At 38.5% G+C, this 22,227-nt stretch overlaps 1 protein-coding gene across 1 annotated transcript in view; it reads left to right on the top strand.

The window, feature by feature from the left end:
• Nucleotides 1-22,227, top strand: part of LOC139956890 (excitatory amino acid transporter 1-like) — a 65,836-nt gene that overhangs the window by 4,866 nt on the left and 38,743 nt on the right. Inside the window, exon 2 of the mRNA XM_071955238.1 lies at nt 9,664-9,848. Coding sequence (XP_071811339.1) covers nt 9,664-9,848 — 185 coding nt within the window. The remainder of the gene's footprint in view (nt 1-9,663; nt 9,849-22,227) is intronic.

Genomic DNA, 22,227 nt, shown 5'->3' with positions numbered 1-22,227 from the left:
TTAAGCTAACCCACCATAGACAGAGTATCGGACTCTAGTTAAGTCCATTCAAGCTAACCCACCATAGACAGCCTATCGGACTCTAGTTAAGTCCATTCAAGCTAACCCACCATAGACAGACTATCGGAATCTAGTTAAGGCCATTCATGCTAACCCACCATAGACAGAGTATCGGACTCTAGTTAAGTCCTTTCAAGCTAACCCACCATAGACAGACTATCGGAATCTAGTTAAGGCCATTCATGCTAACCCACCATAGACAGACTATCGGACTCTAGTTAAGTCCATTCAAGCTAACCCACCATAGACAGACTATCGGACTCTAGTTAAGTCCATTCAAGCTAACCCACCATAGACAGCCTATCGGACTCTAGTTAAGTCCATTCAAGCTAACCCACCATAGACAGACTATCGGACTCTAGTTAAGTCCATTTAAGCTAACCCACCATAGACAGAGTATCGGACTCTAGATAAGTCCATTCAAGCTAACCCACCATAGACAGCCTATCGGACTCTAGTTAAGTCCATTCAAGCTAACCCACCATAGACAGACTATCGGAATCTAGTTAAGGCCATTCATGCTAACCCACCATAGACAGCCTATCGGACTCGAGTTAAGTCCATTCATGCTAACCCACCATAGACAGACTATCGGACTCTAGTTAAGTCCATTCAAGCTAACCCACCATAGACAGACTATCGGACTCTAGTTAAGTCCATTCAAGCTAACCCACCATAGACAGACTATCGGACTCTAGTTAAGTCCATTCAAGCTAACCCACCATAGACAGACTATCGGACTCTAGTTAAGTCCATTCATGCTAACCCACCATAGACAGACTATCGGAATCTAGTTAAGTCCATTCATGCTAACCCACCATAGACAGACTATCGGACTCTAGTTAAGTCCATTTAAGCTAACCCACCATAGACAGCCTATCGGACTCTAGTTAAGTCCATTCATGCTAACCCACCATAGACAGACTATCGGACTCTAGTTAAGTCCATTTAAGCTAACCCACCATAGACAGACTATCGGACTCTAGTTAAGTCCATTCATGTTATTGGCCGCTACTTTTACACAACATAAGGAATATATTTCGAAACATGCAAAAGATGATTAAAGGGGCGTTACCAAGAGATATAAAAGATTGGATGAGATAGGTACACAGAGAACTAGAAAGAGTTTCTTGTTATCCCTATCACCTGTAGGATAACATTAATAATGTGACACCTAAAGCGTAGTAAGTCAGGTGTATTATAGATAATAACTGAATATAACCATTTGTTCACTTTTGTTTTGACCTGGACCAACCCTTCCAGCTTTTTTCCTATTCTTTGTTTCTTGTAGGATAAGTTTATCATTCCTGGTGATAAAAATATCTCGTTCCTTAACTTCCAAATTTCCCTTGCAGCCGATTTCTCTTCTCTGTCCGCCTTGCTCTCTGTTATTTCTGGCAGATGAAGCGATTCTCAATAGACGCGTTACCGTAGAGTAATTAATTAACGTAAGAGTACTTAGGGACAACTTTGAATGGATTAGAAACCCACAACCCCGGCTTCGTGACGTAGCCTTAATTACTCTGCGCAGATATAAGTCCCACGTGAACAATGGCAAGTCCAGAGCGCCTGTTTCTACTTATAAGTGTCAACGGATGATATCTATTTCGATAGATTTAAACTTGATATTCATGGAAACTCAGAAAGGGTACACTGTCCCAGAACAGGGTTTTATAGGTCTCAATGTTATTTACGCTGACCGGAACAGTATCGTTTAAAGTAGAGTGACAGAGTAAAACAGTGACAATGCGTGTAAATAATATAGGCACTCGCAAAAGACCTCGATGTATGCCACGCCCATAGCAGGTGTGTTACTTTAATGTTCTTATGAATCTTAAATTGTGGATTCTGTCTCGAACCATATCCAGTTTGATTCTATAAATACGTACAGACCGTGATTTTGTCACGCCTTTATCTGGTCTCTATCTAGAACCGGTTCTGATGTAAACCATGGTTTTGCCCATACCAGACCTGTTACTATAACGTTCTCGTGTTGATCATGGTTTTGCCTCGCTAATACCAGGCCTGTTTCTAGAACGTTCTCGTGTTAACCATGGTTGTGCTTTCCCAATACCAGCTCTGATTCTATAACGTTACCATTTATACTGTGGTTTACGCCTCGCCCATACCAGGCCTGTTTCTAGCATGTTTTCCTACAAATCAATGATGGCTGCTGTCTAGATTACGCTGAATTATTGCGTCATCAATTAACGTACCATACTCATCTTATATTGCATTCAACTGCCATGACTGACGGCTAACCCTTAACCTGTGTGTTTAACGTACACGACCTTCGCACCCAGTAACATGAATTGACCTATTTGATTACAGCCCTGCACGATACGGTGCCATGTTGTTCATAGCAACAATGCGTGTCAGCATCAACGTACGGTGCGTACATGGTGGTTCTGTAGAGAAGAGTAAATTGACATGTACCTCCCGATAAATATATCTCATCTTTTGACATTCTGAAGTTGCAGTGTGTAAGCAAACATACCAAATGGTTCCTTCGTCTGTGCTCACTATATAGATGGTTGTCATGTAACACATTCTGACTTGGAAATGATTTTCTTTACAAAGAACATAACATAATACTTTGCAACCATGTTCAATGTAAAATGGGAATAATGCGTGACGTCATTACATACCTCTTTATAATGAATCAAGGAATGATCAATTGCAATAAATGCTACATATCGGGTAATGAACTTGGAAGTTTCGCTGCTTCCTAGTGGTGTATATGCATAGGCCTACGTGTAAAGTTAACGTACACTTGGTCAGTGCTACTTTTCATATATCACGTGATTGATCAAAGTGAAGAAGGAGAGCCATTTATTGCAATGCGCGTGCGCACTACGATATTGGCAATACTGGTCAAGTGAACGATACACATGACTGGACGTTGAAACTTAAAGTTTCATATAGTCTCTGTACATTTGCAGTTTCAGAGGCTAGCTGCGTAGCTAACTTATTCTGAGCCTGTCACGGCGCTCACAACCGCCCTCACTTTTTAGGTCCCTGCATACATGACTAAACTCCCTGGTGTGTTGTCCACCCAAAACATAACACCATGAACAACCGAAAAGTTCTTCCTAATCAGGGGCGTATCCAGGATTTTCCAATAGGGGGGCGCCAGGTATGAATGATCGCCGTCCTGGGGGATGGGTCTAAGGGGAGGGGTGTACAATTTTTGCTTTCAAAGAAGGGCTGAAATGCAAAATGGTGTCATATGCATGGGCGGCGATCCGTACTTCCGAGTGGGGGGGGGGGGGTATGACCTTGTTGACTATCTAAGCGTAGCGCCAGCATGAGTTGGCGCGAAGCGTACAAGAAAATTTTGGGATTAACAAACCCTCTAGATGGCCGGAAACGGCACTTCCCGAGGTTTCCAAGCGGCATATACCCAACTTTAAAATAGGGATGTCATGTCCGAAATATCTCATAATCATAATCATAAAATAATTTTTTTTAATTTCGGGTGTTATTTTGGGAAAATTGCCCCTGTCAATCTTGTTTCAGGCGCAACGTTAGAATGTTCGAGAGCTCTGTTATATTATTCGATGAAGAAAATGACCTCATGCAGGCTATTATAGGCCTATACACATGCAATACACAATTACACATAGTTACATTCCTAGGTACCGATTGCTAGGGCATCCAGGTGAAACGTGTATTAAGCATTACCCTGGTTACATGAGATTCTCAGCTGTTCGAGGGAACATGTAGTGTGTAGGCCTACTATAGGGCCTATATGAATACTATGAGGGTGCATATATGTACTATATCAATACCGTGGGCGCAATAATACATTTTGTTGTTATAGGGCCAATGAAGCCTACAGTCAACTATTTTTGCTTTATAAAGACGCTTTATTTGAAAAGATCGCACTGCGTTTATGGTAGGCGAGAAATGAAGCTAAAAAAGAGCCGTACATTAACGAAGATGCATAAATGTAGGCATGAAAATATTCTTATCCCTGGCATTTGGGGGGGGGATATGGTGCATTACATCCCCTCCACCCATTTTCATGGGGGGATATATCCCCCCTCCACCCATGATCGCCGCCCATGGCTATATGTGATCCATTTTTCGACCTTAATAATAAGCAACATTTCCAGTAAATATGGACACAAAATGCACAATTTAGTATGGCTGGCATGTCATTTAGTGTTTATAGTGATAATACAAACACAATTACCATCTATGTTTCTAAAACTATTATGCCGCCGAACTTCGCCAGAACCTTTTTTTGGCAAACAAAAAATAAAGCATACGGGAGGGGGAGGGGGGTGAGCGATCACCGACATCTCACATAAAGGTCGTCATTTTTTTTGTGCTAAACTTTTTATTTTTGGTGACGGCCAATAGGGGGGGCGCGCGCCTGTTGCGCCCCCCCTGGATACGCCCCTGCTAATACTGCAAGCACTCCACGCGCACTACAATACTGCGTATTTACAGGCAAATGCAGTTCTAGCTTGTTCAGGGAGTTGTTATGGAATAACAACTCCCTGGTTTGTTCTTGTTATTCCATCTCGCACTCACCATCAAATATGATCGAGATACATGCATGGCTAGATTAACGTGGTCTTGTATTTACTCCAGTGATGTTCAAGCAACACTGAAGTTGGAAGGTTTTAGCTATTGGCGAGGCCAACGGTTCAGCTAGGCTATACGCTAATACTCAAATATAATGTCTACACCTTTAAGCGTCCTAAATGTTGTAGATGGTTTTGATACAGTTTACTGAGGTTCCAAATCTGGAAATCCGTCCCATTTTATTGAGAAGTACCAAAATTAGACAACCTCTGAGAGTAGGAGCAAAATAAGTGTTGAGTGTTGATGACCAGATATGGATTGCCTAGCATATTAGGGGTCAATCCTGTTGCCCCCCCCCCCCCCCTCGCTCCCTCCCACGCGAGAAACATCCTCAGATGGATCTTACGTAACAAAAACAAGAGAGATAATCCGCATTGTCATCGATGACAATAAGAAATGCTGTGATTGCTGTTAATCCGTTAACTGTTCTAGGTCACGCTGCTCTCACCTGCTCCACATTCAGTTGTAATCATATACATATATAAAATGGGTCGGTGTGAAATAACATGAATTGTCCTTGAAGCAGTACTATGTCGACTCATTTAAGTCACTGCATATATATATAACATATATATATATATATATAACATATATAACATATATATAACATAGCTATTTGTTTATATTAGGTATATATATATATATATATATATATATATATATATATATATATATATATATATATAGTTTATTTTTGCTGTACTTCTTTGTCAATGCAAAGATCTTTACAGTAATGGGCTGTATCACTAAGGATCAGTTAACTGATAAATACTAACTACGCATTCACTATATGCAGCTACCCACCTTCACCCAGAAGCTATACAAAATCCAATATGGGACCCGTATAAATATTAACACGCATTACCTTAGCAACGTGGAAGTCAGGGACGTTTTCGACGAGTTCAACATCATTTACGTGTATAGCTCATCTCAGTAGAGGTCATCCTAAGAGATAGTGATGTTTCTGGGGAGGATGAGACCTGCCTCAGGCAAGTAGGATGAGAGTAAACTTTTATTGTGTTTTTAAACAAAACCGTGGGATTTGGAAAGATTCAAAACTCGACCTCTGATAGAAGCTAACTGTACAGTGTGGCTGAGGTCAGTTGTATCGCCTCAAGACAGAGTCGACAGACATAACTACATTGCCCGATGATGATAGACAACATTTCCTTAGCTGATATATACGTCTATCCTTGTAAAAAGGAGTGCATGAGAGTTGGACGAGTGGCAAGTTGATGCCACTACATATAGTGGACAATGCATGTGGATGGGCACTATGGATGGACGTAAAACAAGCACAAGCGAATGATGATAAGGACTCCATGGATACCACCAACCTTATCAATCACATTTAAGTCTGTTTTATATCCCTATTTTAATACCATTTTGTATATCCTAAGGAGCCTAGATACACTCGCAAAGTGTTGACGGGACTGTGAAACTATGAAAATTCATAAGACAACCTGTAGCCCAGCATGGTAATGGAATAACTAACCTGCTGTGTCGTGTTGTGCGAAAGTGAATTTTGACAGACGTAAACAGGCAATGTATAGATTGTGTTGTGAATGGTAACATGGGTAGTGATGAACACTGCCGATGTTTTCACCCCCTATTGTGATTTCACCTTGGCTGATACTCTGAGTATGTATGTCCAGGATCATGCTCCTTATCTTTGGGAGAACATAATTACTGTTCACGGTGGTTCTCTAACTGGAAAGGACGATAACACTGAAAAACACAAGAAGTTGTAGTTTAGATAGATTTGGAGGGATAAAACACCGATGTCTACCTACCGCAGGTGACAAGAAAAGGTCACCTGTTTTGCTGTCAGTTCCATTGACCTGCTATACGGCCTGTACGATTTAACTCGATTGAAATTGGTCAACGACCAATTGCCCCTTTGACCTGTGATATCCTGTCGTCGTTTTGTTCAGGGTGGTAGGGATCCCTTGAGTATTGACAACAGATCAACCTGGATATAGTCTTGCTTGTAATGGATATCCTTCAGCGGTATTCATCAAGGAATAATCCAGGTGATATCCTTCATCAAATGCAACAGGTATGGATTAAATAACCTGACCTTAAAAAACCCTTTTTTTTGTCAATCGTGTGTGATATTGTATTAGAAACAGTAACAAGGGCGTGGTGAACATACAACACCATAGAGCAAAGGCGTTTATGCGGGCGTCATAGCACCATAGAACAGAGGCGTATATGTATATTTTTTAAGAAAAGTCACCCAGGAAAGAACCTGGGCACGTAAAACCAAACGACTGATCCGCTCTCAACCCCAGTCCCCTTGCATCGGGACTGTGTGATCATCGTCAGGTGTGTATCACGATTCCCCTCGAAGGGGAACAGATACTACACATGATCTTAGACAAAACAAAAGCCGAGAAGCGTACATATATTACAAGCAGCTCTGCACTAAATCCAGATTACAATTCCGTGATGCCAGAGTAGCTGACCTCCATGGAGTGCCGTCTTTTCTGCAGCTCATTGGCAAAGTTGTTCGCTTTATCGAAGCAACACAGCAATGCTTTCCAAAAACACAACAATCCTTACAGAAACGAGAGTACAGTATAACCCCATATGTATACTTTGTCATTACTTCTCGCGCTCTATTCTCCATACACATACATATAAATAACATTAATATGCATGTTGTACACCCATTTGTTCACATCACTGCCAAAAAATATCAATATGAGGTGTTCTTATTTATGAAGGATACGTGCGAATGAAATGCATTTCCTTTCGTTAATGCTTACAATTATGCTTAACTGTAGCAATAAGGTGGTGAATGTACAATGCTATATGAATATGTATGATACAATAAGCTTACAAATGCATATGCATATCATATACATATAAATAATAAATAGGCCTATACAGTATCAATGTCTTGGGGGGGGGGGGGCTCATCTTTAAATGCTGTATTGCATCCCTTCTAATTTAATGAATTAATTATTATAAGTCTGTGGAATGACTATAACAAATCTTAACTTAAGATATCTCTTCTTTTTTTTCTTTTTTTTTTGTGGAATTGCTCTACGTAGTATTTCAAGGCTCCAGTAATGATATAACCACCAGCCTACCGAACTCTTTAAAACTAACTACAAATATTTAGTATCTATCGATCCTTTTTCGGTCAGATTTTAAACGGATTATAAGCGTGTAGTTGCTATTAAGACACACTTTAAAGTCGCTCTGGAATCGATTTGCTTGCACGTCATTGATTTGTTCTGTCAGAAGAGAGTCCGGAGAAGAGGCCGATGGAAGCTATCAAAAGGATCGGAAGTAAGAGGCATAAAGAATAGGAGTAATGGACTTCAAAAACTGAACCAAAGTTTAAATCTAGAGGGACACATTCACCAATATGTTAGATCCTAAGTATATGATGTAGACCTGTCTGTGACGTAACTGAGTGAATCAGGTCTACTCCTCCATGAAACAGGAATGAAATAAAGCAAATAGCAGAAAGGTACTCAAGATAGATTAAATTGGTGACTAAGTACTGTAGTTGGTCTCCATTTAACAATCCCCTCAAGGTTATCGTCGTATCTTCGTTATGGAATCATCTTGATTGTATAATTTTTCCATTTTTCCTTTATAGCTGAATATAAAAATATGCGACTTATCCTTCAGTGTACTAACGGTATGAATTAACAATGATATAACATGCCAAATGATATTGATACTGAAGTTATATATCTGTGCTATATTGTGGTAATGACGACATACTTCCTCTATCTATCCATCCATCCATCCATCTATCTATATGTTAATGCAGTATCTGATTTAAATACACGTGCTCGGTGGTTTTATGAGTGACTGTCTAATCCTATAAGTGTTCTCTTTATGACTTAGGGACATTTCTAGCTCTACATTTCTTGATTTCGTCATGTGATTGATCTAAATGATCTTATATACTTACATATCGCTCCGTGTACTTGGTTTTCTATGTCATTCAGTGGCTGCTTTAGTTTCTAGTCAATTTAAAAGCTAGGTTTGATTTACCTTCATACCTTTCTATGTTAGTAGAGCAATAGTCTATAGTTACTCTCCGATCTTAGCATGCTCTCTGAAGCAATTTACGGGTATCGAAGTATCCTCAAACAGGTATTCAAAGACATTTAAATGTATAATCTTATCTCGTTGAATGTCAGTAGTAACATACCTTACAATACGTGTTACGTAAATGATAGTGTCATGTTAGACATTCCATAGGTGAGCACATTTGCAGTAATAACTGCCCTTGCTTTATCCTCCAACAGGTGTTAGTAATATGATATATTCAACGCACGCTTTGTATTGATAGTTCCATGCTATCAAGAAATTAATTCCAAGAACCGTTAAACGTCATCAGACTTCAAAGTTTAGCTTACTTTGACTTTTTGGACAGTGATCTTAGCTTTCAAATCATCCCCAGATGTTGAGGAATGTTAACTTAAAGAACCAACTGCATCGTTTTAGACAAATGCCAAGGGACTGACCGTAAATTGCCTTGTTTAATTTGAACCTATGTATTGAGGGCAATATACTGTTAACCTTTAGGCCGGTATTGTATGGAGAGGGGCAGCAAATACAGAAACCATAAAAAACAAACTAGTAAACTTGTCCTTTACGTCGTGAGGAGAAATTATGAATCATAAGTTTGTTTTATTAGCTACATTCTTTTGCATCAAATAGTTGTGACTGTAGAAAGGAAGCAATCACAAAATGATAATTATAAAAAAATTCCTATCTCGTAATGCAATATGCATACGTTTAATATATTTATGTCGAGCATATGATTGGTGCATGGGATGAGCTGTATCATTGAACCAGAGATACACCTCCATCCACATCACCTCACGAATAATGATCAATCGTATCACCACCACCCCCACCCCACCCCACCCCCACCTACACCCTACCCCACTCCAACAGACACACGCATATACCCTGCAACTACGCGGTATTATACGTCTTTGATCAAGAATGATTTTAATTTTATTGCTGCAGGCTTCAGGAAAGTTGGGAATGAGGACAATAATCTATTACTTCAGTACCACACTTCTGGCAGTTATTCTGGGTATCATATTGGTCACAACGATTAGACCTGGTGTAAACAGGGAGAAAGACAATATCGAGAGAACTGGAGAATCAGAAGAGGTCAACACTGTGGATGCGTTCCTTGACCTTATCAGGTGAATTAATACTCATTCATACTGATTCCTATTCTTATTAAGAACTTGTCCATACTCATTCATACTGGTTCTTATTCTTATTAAGTACTTGTCCATACTCATTTATAATCGTTCATACTGATTCTTCTTATTAATTACTTGTCCATACTCATTTATACTCATGCATACTGGTTCTTAATATTAATAACTTGCCCATACTCATTCATAAGTGGTTCTTCTTAATTACTTGTCCATACTCATTTATACTGGTTCATATTATTAATTACTTGTCCATACTCATTTATACTCATTCATGCTGGTTCTTCTTAATTACTTGTCCATACTCATTCATACTGGTTATTCCTAGTTACTTGTCCATACTCATTTATACTCATTCTCGTCAATATACACGTTCGTACTTTTTTTGGACTCCTCGTTTATACTGGTCCATACTCATTCAGGGTCGCTTTCGCTCGAAACATTCGCAGGCATTCTCCTTGTGCCATTCATACACCGTGTATACTCATCCATACTCCTGGCAACTCGTACAGAGTGGTTTTCAAGTCACAATTCATACATTCTCATAATACTTTAAATTAGTTCATAGACTCGTTCTCATATAAAGCAATATATTGCTCGTTTATCAAATTCGTTTAATACTGTTTCATTCTACTTATTATCATTTCTTCACCAATTGCAAGGTTGACACAAATAAATGCTGATCACTTCGTTAAAGGTGTGCAGCAATCCCTCCAAGCAAACAATGCCCTGTGGGCTTGATTAATCTTTTCTTGTGCTATGTCTTGGACTGTACAAACCAACTGATCAACACCACCAGTCCGAGCCTATTCTTCCCCAAACTAGCTCGAAATTAAACAAACATTGTTGGGAAGAGGACAACCCGTTCTAGGACATATTTTTCTGGAAAGAAAGAGAAGCCTGGCGGCTGTAAGACCTGTTATTATAATAAGACGAAATTATCAAGAAGATAGAAGTATTATAAATCCCAGGGATGGATCGCCATCGTAGCCTTCAGGTTGTACAATGTGAGAGAGATATATACTTGGCAAGGCAAACTCAACAAAATCATGCTTAATAGTGATTAAAGGAACACTCAGCTACCAGAAAATCTCCACTATTCTGTTATATGTGAATTATTTGTTTATATCATGCAAGGTTCTGATAACCACTGAATGGTTCTTGGAACTCTAAATTAATACCACATCTAAACCAATTAAAAGGAACTTGGTTTAATAGGTGGTATATATCATCCTAATCTTCTGAGTTGCGAGTAAAGAGCTTCTTAATTTCTGATAATCTCCTTTAATGAGATATACCTAAACATATTTTTATTGGTGTAACCACTCAATCAACAGCGACTATGTTAGGTCTGTGCGTTATAACAATGATAGGTAGCACACTCCATTGTCTAGCCTAAAGGCTTCAAGAGGTCTTTGACTCGTTATCATGGGAACGATTTTCACATGATATTACCAGTTATACGCTATTATAGGGGGAATGTACTGGCTAGACCGTAAATACTGAATTAGCAAGACCTGGGAATTAAAGTTGGAGACTCTCGTTTCTAGAATCTATACATGTCTTTGAGTTCCTATATAGAAGTTGTTTGTAATCTTTAACGCGTTGTGCTCAATTGACCTATATATATGAACGGTTATTGATTGGCGGACCGTTTGACGAATTGAGCAAGTGACTGGTTTCAAATCTATAACATTTGACGTGAAGTCAACGACATGATTTATGTCGATAGATTAATAGGCTAACTATAATGTACCACTTCATAGAAAGCTAAACCGATTCCTTTTCCAACTGAGAATTTTTTATTTTTTTCTTACTGGAAACAGCCGGTTCGCGGTTTTCCCACCCGTGTGCGGCCAGACTGTCTTCGTGAACTGAATATTATTCAATAAATATTTCCCTACATAAAGTTATCTCTAAGGTTCTTCGAGTGATTCTCTGATACCTATGTATAGATATGTTTTTGTTTTCGTGAATCCAAACTTACCGCTGTCTACAGTATGCTGTCTTCTGACTAGTTTATGGCAAGCGTAGACGGTTTGAGAGTACTCTCTGGTTTAGTTCAGTTTGAGAGTTTCCGCATGCTCACATATGTTATTTGTAAGGAAACAAGGATATCAAACAAGGTTATGCGATGAATGAAGCCATCCACACTAACAGATATATATATATATAGGTTTGCTTGTTTGTCAAGTTGTTTACGTGTTTATCTCATTGATTCATCTACTGAAGATGAGATTTTCAATGGTGGATGTCAACAAAATCTGATCTATTCTCTCCGATGACCGCATTAGTAACAGATCAAAGAATGATGCATTGATCTTCTGGAGTCAGTAAATGCGAGGATAAGAGAACAGTTTGGTCGATAAATGGTCTCTTGGCCATGCAGGAAAAAAAAGAAAACTGTCCTGATTCAGCAAAATGAAGGGTAGTAGTCAGATGAATGTCAGGATTAAAACCATTCAAGGCCGAAATGCAATTAGTGAAGAAAAAAACTTCATTGTTTTACTATAAAGGGATAAAGTGACGTGAGATATGATGCTGGTTAGATGTTTTTCAATAGAGGTATAGGCGCTAAAAAATCATGCATATAGGCTACCCCTTTACGGCATGTTAAAATAATATGTTAAAGATATAGGTCTACGCCAAATTAACATTAGTTAGATTTAAACATAATATTCAAAGTTTGTATTCTCAACATTAGGAAGGTAACTAGAACATGTATTTCAGTATCAACGAAATTCACATTGCTTAGAAACTTTAACACTTGAGCTGATGTTATACCATGTGATGCTTGGGTAATTCGCGTTTATTGTATATGGTTTATAATATATGATAGCCTTCATGCTAACGATAGCTGTGTGGATTCTGTGAGGGAAAACAATGGCGGGGTTGGAATGGATTCGGATACATTCAAAGCCATTCGTTACTTCGTAAATTGGTTCGTGCGTTCGGATACGGTCGTACATTCGTTCGGTAACTTATTCATCCACCCATTCATCTTTTACTCACGATATATCCAAGGTGTCCCTTTCTTGCACGAGCATACCTCTTTAAGATATTTTGATTTGCTATCAGTAACACCTACGATCTAAAAGCTACAATCAAAGTTCGCACTTTTTATTGTTAGACGAACTGTATTTTGTATTCATATATAGTTGGTCCAAAGGCTTACCCGGAGGGACTCGATTGTTAGGTGTTAACAATTCTAGGGGATTTTATCGATCTTTCCTTTCAAACCTGTAACTGAATATGGTGCGTAATATCTTCAAACTACCTCAGTTATACGAGATATTTGTATGAAATATATTTATGATACCCAACATATCAAAAGTGTCTTAAACCTCTGCTTGTGAAAAATAGTTTTATAAAGGAGAGAGTATTGACGTTTTAAAGTCGTGTTTACATTTGCGCTCTATGTGAGGGATTTAGTAACCTTCATTGTAATTGTTGCGTTATGAGTTCTGTGCAGCTGCAAACTATAAAAACAACATGAGTGTTTGTGAACTACTTAAAGAAGTTATTATTCCATCTGAATCGCATGAAGCATTAGACTCCTAAAGGCTTGGGGTTCTAGTTCAATGGTAGTACCATTAAGCTGGTTATAGCTCCAGGCATGTTAGCACACATTCACTATACTGTTGCATCCCTACATATTCCTACAAGACACATATAGGTCTACATATCATTAATGGCAGGTTTCAATCACCATACCTTTTCTCACCTTACCTGTTTTACCCATTACCTACTATCGAACCCTATTACCTATCTACCTATTAAAACTGTTCATGCAGAGGCAACACAGAACTCAATGGAAAGAATTAACATAAACACAAACACATATGGAAGCATTAATAAAACACTAATGGAAGCATTAACAAAACACAAATGGAAGCATTAACAAAACACAAATGGAAGCATTAACAAAACACAAACATAAATGTAAGCATTAACAAAACACAAACATAAATGGAAGCATTAACAAAACACAAAACACTAATACAATTCTTGGATCAAGATATACCGACAATAGGCGTCTGCGTTTATTTTTTGTTTTTCTTGTTTTTTTTGTTTTTGTATGTGTGCGTATTCAGCAAACGGTCTCGTTCACACGTTGACGCCATACATGTATACTGAATAGCCAAATCATGTCTTTGGAATGAAAATGCCGACCCCGGTATGACTTCGCGTTCACCTTTTGATAAACATGTTTGGAACGTGAGGAAAGATTTCTGTATCAATTTAAAGAAGCACTGACAGCCCATGTGAATAATAACAAACAAACAGTATCGTGTTTCAGATGGTATGCTGTAATCTGTTTACCAATTGAATGACCTAACATATAGGCTTATCTCCATGTTTTACCTCTCTCTTGGTCTACTCTTGCAACTGTCGTTTCGGAGACAGCTCCATCGTCCAATATCATGTACTCTCTTGGCCTACCGTTGTTACGGTATACCGCCAAAATCGTACACTATTATGCATGAGTGTTTTAACGGTATACCGACATAACAGTAAACTATGCATAAGTGTTGTAACGGTATACCGACATAATCGCACACTATGCATGAGTGTTGTAACGGTATGCCGACATAACAGTACACTATGCATGAGTGTTGTAACGGTATACCGACATAACAGTACACTATGCATGAGTGTTGTAACGGTATACCGACATAATCGTACACTATGCATGAGTGTTGTAACGGTATACGGACATAACAGTACACTATGCATGAGTGTTGTAACGGTATACCGACATAATCGTACACTATGCATGAGTGTTGTAACGGTATACGGACATAATCGTACACTATGCATGAGTGTTGTAAAGGCAAAACATTAGGAAAATGACGTAAGCGAAGCTTCTACAATCCAACACAAACCGTGTCCTTATAACTTCGTTTCAACAGCAGAACACCCTTGCACGATTTTAAACATGATTTGTATTTAATACATCTATTGTTTCCGTTACGTGTTCTATTAGCAGGACATTCATGCGTTTTAGCAGATCAGTCACCGGAAGTATAACCATAGTAACATATCTCTGATTTTACTAAACAAATAGAGTGATGTTAAGCCTATACATTCCCAGTACCTTGATTACCAGACCAAATGTGGCTTTGTTGTCACACCTATACCATGGGCGCAGATCAGTCTTGGATAATGGTGGGGTCAATTAATAGATGTTTTCTAAGCAACGTAAACCACTTATTCAATGCATGCAAATGCTTACAGATGTCAACATGATGAATACTATACATCCATTCAACATGTCATTTTGTGTCATGATTTGACATCGTAACCAATCGCCGTATGTATACTTAGATCACTTTCATTCTAGCTAGGCCACAACGGATTTAAATGTATTCTCACATATGTTTAATGTAAAGTAAATGTGTTTTTCTCTCTGGTACGGTATTGTATGCCGTATACATCTGCAGTGTGTTAAATAAAAAGTGATGGTTTCTACCGTAGAATTACGTCAGCCAGGAAGCCTGCGCTAAGACGGTTTTCGGTGTAACCGTGAATTTCCCATCGGTATATGTCTGTTAAACGCCAGTCATCTATTGTCATCATTTTAACGGTGGTGTGTTGAAAACATTTGTCATTAGCTGCTTGGCGTTCGAAATAATTAATAAATGAATATTAAAAGACGACGTAGTTCTCCTTGAAATCCTTTCCAGTTTAAAGAAATATCACTACTACTCTATCAGACTCTTAATTCCAAGATAGCACTCTTTAAGAGTCCAAGAGGGTCACTCTTCTGAGAAGTGAATTTCAATCTAACCGAAGAGTGAGTTCATACAAGAGTAGCTGTGCTAAACTAGCGGATGTCTTCTTTTTTAGCTAATTTTGCTGAATTTCCGTTTTAGGAATTCCATGTGAAATGGATTTCTTAAATTCCAGTTATTTTCTTACTTACCAGTAAGTTATAATTTACCTTTTGCTTCGTACAACCTGTAATTTTACTCGCGAGATATGTGTGTATATTATAAGATGTAGTAAAGTTGTAATTAAAACTGGATTTAGCCTAGTAGGTGTTATTCATCAAACAAGCGTGTAGAATGTTAATTTACGGTTTCATGGTATTTGTACGACCATGACGTCAAATTACTTATTGAATGGGCAGTTAACCTGAATTAACCTTAAATGCCCATGCTAAATAATATTTCATATTATACTTATCATAAATCACTGTTAACTTGCACGGCGTTCCACGGTAATATTACATCAACATTTCACCGTCAATTTACGGGTTTATAAAACGTTTAACATGCGTGAAGTGGAAGGGGGTACAAACACAATATATTAACTAATATATACCTGTTTATCACTAGGGAGTTGCTATGGCAACCTCCTCTTGTTTTTTGTTATCCTAATTAATTTCCAGCCAAGTTATTCAACACTGATTTCCGCTGCATGACCTATACCGGTAGGCCTTGACATGACACATGGCGTTGTGTTTAGTACATTTCGTCCCCGTTCTGGCGTAGTGACGAATGTGCAAAAAGTGAGTTTTGATTAAAACGCGCTCTAAAGATTTGCACATTTTGACTTAAGTATATCGTAATTAAAAATGGATCTATTTTCCGAAAGTTGTCAATATATGAAATTTAACAAATAGAACTTGTTCTCATGTGTTCTCATATTTGTGTTCTCATATTCTCATATTCTCATATTTGTGAACGTGTTCTCATATTTGTTGTTGATCGAAAAATTTCTTACAAAGTAGTGATTTTAGTGTAACCATATTCGTCGTTATGTCATGTCATTTTTCAGTTAATTTTAGATTATTCGTCACACATTCGTCACTATGCTAGAACTAAATTTTGAAGTTTCTTCCTCTCCCAGAGTATAGTATCCGTCACTTTAGTGTGTAGTAGCCATAGGGTACACCGTGAATTTTCACTGTCAAACAAATTGGGGAAAGGTGGGGGGGGGGGTGTTAGGTGGGATAACCTTAGGATAGAAGAAAATAATCGAAGGGGTGGAACATTGTTCTTATTGATTTTAAAAAGAACCTCCACGTCTACAATGTATGATATAGACAAGGAATTTGCATGGGTTATACGCAGATATCAACATAAGTGGTTTAGTAGGTTTTTCTTGAGCTACATGGATGGGGTTGGATATGATGAGGGGAGGGGTATAGAGGGCAAGGAGAGCCGGTTGTTGATAGGGGTGGTATATTGGTCTTATTTATTTTAAAAGAACGCCGAGAGTTATGGCAATGTATAAAATAGACAAGGAATTTGTTTGGGCAATGGGCGGATATAAGTGTTTTAGTATGTTTTTCTTGGGTGACATGGATGGCGTCGGATAGAGGGATGTTGAGGTAGGGAGGGCAAGGAGAGCCGGCTGCTGAAAGGGTGGTACATTGGTTTTATTTATTTTAAAAAGAACCCCCACGATTTTCTACAATATATAAAATAGATAAGGGATTTGCATGCATGTGGTATAAGTGATTCCATTTTGATGAAAATATGAACACATGCAATTGCAAAAACAATAGTCCCAGTGGCGTAATCTGTTAAGTCGGAACTCTTAGGAAGCACACAGACTATGGACAATTGTGTGCAATTCTTCATGATCAAGTTATTGTATTTAGTGAAATGTCTCTGACAATAGTTTCTAAGTATCCTTGAAACGTTTTTGAAGCTTTTGCACTGTACTACCCCCCTAAACGGAATGTTTAACAGGCGCGTATCCAGGATTTTCTAACCCGGGGGGCGCGAATTACTATCTAAGCGGAGCGCCACCATCGGTTGGCGCGGAGCGTACAAGAAAATTTGTGGTTTTGATACCCCCCAGATCACCGGAAATGGCACTTCTCGGGCTTGAAAATGAGCAACCAGATGTACACTTTTGCCTGAGAACCAAGTATTTCCCCAAAGTTTTTTTTTTCATCAATAACCTTTTTGAAGATTGTCACCAGTCACACATCATGTTCGACCTGATTGCATGTCCTATGGATCATTGCTTTTGTAGGTTATTCTACGTCACGGCCCACAATATCCGAAAGCCCCACTTTTGAAGGTTTTAAGCCCATTACTTGTTGAGAATTTGAAAATTCACTTTTCTCGCGAATAAAATCACCTGAAAACATACCCATAATGTTGCACAAAATTCAATCTATAGACAACCAATATAGAAAAACCTCCTTGAACCCCTAACAGACGGGTCAAAATTGAACGAGTAGAGGAAAGTATGATGAAGAATGTTGGTGAGGAAATTTTGGAAAATTCCGACACAGTTAATTTATTGGTGTAGAAATATTGCAACCTCTTATAATGGCTTTTACAAAACTTGGTATAAGGAACAGAAAAATAGCAGATATTTCCGATATCAGGTATATCGAAACCGAACACTTCACTCATAGGCGTAGGTCCCGTAGGAGGCGGTGGCTGCAGCCCCCCCCCCTCCTCCCAATTGTTTTCCCTTTTTTTGGGGCACCTACTGAAAGAAAAATAAATAGCAATGAATAGCTTAAAATGATCTCCTTGGTAATTGAAATAAAGTTGTAAGCTTGGCCGACATTACTACTGTAAAAGAGAGTTTTGACATAAATGGATCTGTATGCTTTTTCTCCATCTACATAAGACAAAATTTGGTTGTTTACATTAGCATCCGCCGGTATACTGTGCAACTTTGACGGACCGTGCGGTACACGATGCCATACAATGTAATGACCGATCTTGCCTATATGATATTGGCATCGACATGTTGAATGCGCGCTTCTTGCGCGAAATATTTTGGCTTTTTTTTCGGGCAAGTCATTACAGCCCCCAAATCCAATGTGGCTCCTACGCCTTTGACTACACACATTGACAGTTTTTGAGGCTGTACATCGTGGAACATGCATTTAAATGCTCATTGATATGATGTTATATCTGCTCTTTGCTTTACAAATTCGAACAGGCGTGTAGCGAGTACTTGCCAAGGGAGGGCGAAGCCTGTAGGCAAACTATCTAAGCGAAGCGCCACCATGAGTTGGCGCGAAGCGTACAAGAAAAATTTTGGCCGAAAATGCCTCCCAGATCGCTGGAAATGACACTTCCCAGGCCTTGTAAGTTGCATCTAAGCATTGTCTATTTTGAAATTACTAGTGACGTCATAAAGAAAATTTGCTCGGGGGGGGGGCGGTCGCCCCCTTCCCGAAATGCGTTATGTTCCCCGACGACTCGGTCGAGTTCAAGTACATTAGTGAGAGAGGAAAAACGGAAACGTCAAAAATGGAGTTGTCGGGGTAAGGGGTAGGGTGAGGCGCACACCCCCTCCGTAATCCTTGATCTGTCACTGGCTACCCTGTGTATATAATAGGGATCTTTCTCTTCCCGAGGTCTTGACTATCTTCTACTCCCTCCTTTTCTCCTTTTTCTCTCTTTTTTCTTTTTCTTTTCCCTTCCTTCCTCTCCTCCTTTTCTCTTTTCCCCTCCTTTTCCCTTTTTTCTTCTCTTTTTTTCTCTCCTCTTTTCCTTACCCGGGGGGCGCGCGCCCCCAACGCCCCCCCTGGATACGCACCTGTTTAACCTCGTGTGAATCCTCAGATTTAAAGTGGAAAACAACTGTGCCATTGTTCAAGTGTTTCCAAGTTGTACTATAGTATGTGCTTCTTCTTTTTATTCCTTCCTGTATACGTATACAATTTATAGAGAAGAGTCATATAATACCTCAACAAGATGAATAACTAAAAGGGGGGAAATGTTATGATGATAGGATATCATATCAAATACATCTACACATACAAAAGTTAATACATAAAACGATATAACAAACAGACTACAACAAACAGTCTAAGAATAACTAATAAAAAAAGGAAAAATGTTAAGATGATAGGATATCATATCAAATACATCTAAACATGCAAAGTTCACAAATAAACGATATAACAAATAGACTACAACAAACATTTTAAGTGCTCGGATGGAATGTATAAAGCAGCAAGGTAAATAAAAGAGTTTCTGTCAACCTATGTTCGGTATTTTGTGGGGATTTCTAAGATTTTCTGTACGATTTGTGCAGGAGACTGTTTATTACAGTATACAAATGGTGATTCTGATCAATGTTCATCTTATTAGTCATTCTTGTAAACTCAGTTCTTGCAGCAGCATTTACTTTTTCTAAAAGTATATTGTAATCTAAATTAAATATAGCCGATGTGTAACTTCATTCTTCTTTCTGTGCCTTTTGCAATATAAAATGGTACCAGGCAGGCACAACTTAGATCATATGTGGTAGAATAATAGTATTGGAAAACACTTTCCTTAGCATATTGGTTAAAAAAAGGCACAACGTAAGCCACACTATAGATACTATATAATATACTTTGCTTAATACTTGATACATTGCAAGAGAAGGTCAAACTGCCATCGATGTATACTCCCAGTACTCAGTTTTGGAGGTTCTAGCCACCTCAGATCCCTCAATAGTATAATACGTTGCGATTTTGATAGAATGAGACCTACATGTTTTATTTTCAAAAGCAAATTTCCTTTATTTTTGGGGGGATAGGCAATAAAGTCTTGCGGTCACATGTTGGAACTTTGTCATTTACAGAACACTGATAATTTGATTGTTCAATTTCAACAGAGCTCTTAGAAATTATGCATGATACAGCAGTATCATCGGCATATTATGTAACAGAAATCTGTGAGTTTGACCTAATTTCATCAATATATAATAAATAATAAAGCAGATAATCGCCCCCGCACCCCCCACCCCCCTTGAGGAACACCAGCCTTTAGTTCCGATATTTCCGATAACCCTTTATCCAACTTAACTTGTCTGGACCATCCTTGCAGAACTTGTGTCAGCCAATGAATAAGCCATGTTTCTTTGATAAATCGTGTAAAATCATTCATTAATTGATTTGGCAAGACATTATTAAAACGCACTTGAAAAGTCAAGACAAAGACCTTTTGTTATAGTTCTTCCTAACAATCTAACTGAGATGCAACATCATGCAGTTCATGGATTCTTCGATTGGCTTGTAACTTCCATTCTGGAACAGCAAGTATACCTTCTCCTTTCTTAGGTCGAGCAACCTTTTGGGTTAACAATCCCAATGTATGGAAACCAGGGCTGAGGTTGTATCTGTTTGGTGAAATTCATTTGGTTTGTGTGTCTATGTTCTGACTTGGTTTATTTTTCCAAAAGGTCTTGTATAACTTCCCCTTATGACCCTGGACGTCTCAGCTTGTGGAAGAAAACATCCAAGGTTCTTTCAAATCTGAAGGTTGCTAAACAGATTTTCTAGTAATTCGGTCTAAACGCCCCTCGTCATTTGTAGCATAGTAACTACTGCTAGTGCTAGTACCTTCCAAAGTTTCATGTAAAAGTATGTGACCTTTAACTATGCAAATAGGTATTACTTAGCCAAATAAAGGTAGTTATATATTAGGCTAGATTAATGCTTGTGATGAGAAAAGCCACCAACAGCTAAGAGAAACCGTATTTCTTTAGGGAGATGTTACATTTGTCACGTTTCCTCATATATGAAACAGGAGGAAGTCTACAGTGGTAATGAGCTTGTGTTTGTATGTTTTCATATGTCATAATACTGGTATTTGTTTATTGGACTGTTTACGTTCACATTGAAATGGAGACAGAAAACCAAGAGTATTAAATTGTATCGCCCCCCCCCCCCACACCATCCCAAGTGACACTATGACATCACAAATTGGCAAAAAAAGTAGCTCCATGCCCACGAATTTTAAAAACTAATTTACTCCCGTGCCGTGCAAGATAATGGTCTTTGATATTTTAGGGACAAGTTCACCACAATGACCTCCGTTATATAAGTTCGTTATGAAAAGGGTGTAGGCTACATTTCACCAATGGTAGGTTGCCATTTCCTGCACATAAAGTATACTTGAAATCCTTATTGCCAACTGAAATTAAATAATGGAAAATAATACAAAATGGCTTGTTTGTTATGGTTGAACCTCCGGATTGCATGTTTTCCAAGATACGAGAGAAGGCAATGTTTGAAAATTTATTCTTTTCGACAATCCTGGTATGGTTTCAGTCATTATTGGGGAAATGCCCTTATTCGGCGATATAGCATCAAAGCATGTTAAATTGATTTCTTCTCCGCATAGGATAGCTGTACTATCTACCAATCCTGCTGCTATAATAATGGTCATCAGTTTATTGGCTCAAAAATGATAGCAGGCTAATATTGCTAACAGTTTGGAAAAATACTTTCCTGGTGGTACTGCATCTCCAGATTATTTCCAGACATCGAGAATATTAATTAGACAATTAAATATCTCAATGAGGACACATACTTTGCAGGTGACAGTAGAATTCTGGCTGAATTACTAGTTTGAGCATGAGTGACCAGTATCTGACTTTG

Source organism: Apostichopus japonicus, chromosome 2 (genome assembly GCF_037975245.1).
Source record: "Apostichopus japonicus isolate 1M-3 chromosome 2, ASM3797524v1, whole genome shotgun sequence".
Taxonomy (NCBI): domain Eukaryota; kingdom Metazoa; phylum Echinodermata; class Holothuroidea; order Aspidochirotida; family Stichopodidae; genus Apostichopus; species Apostichopus japonicus.
This window is presented reverse-complemented; position numbering and strand designations above follow the sequence as displayed.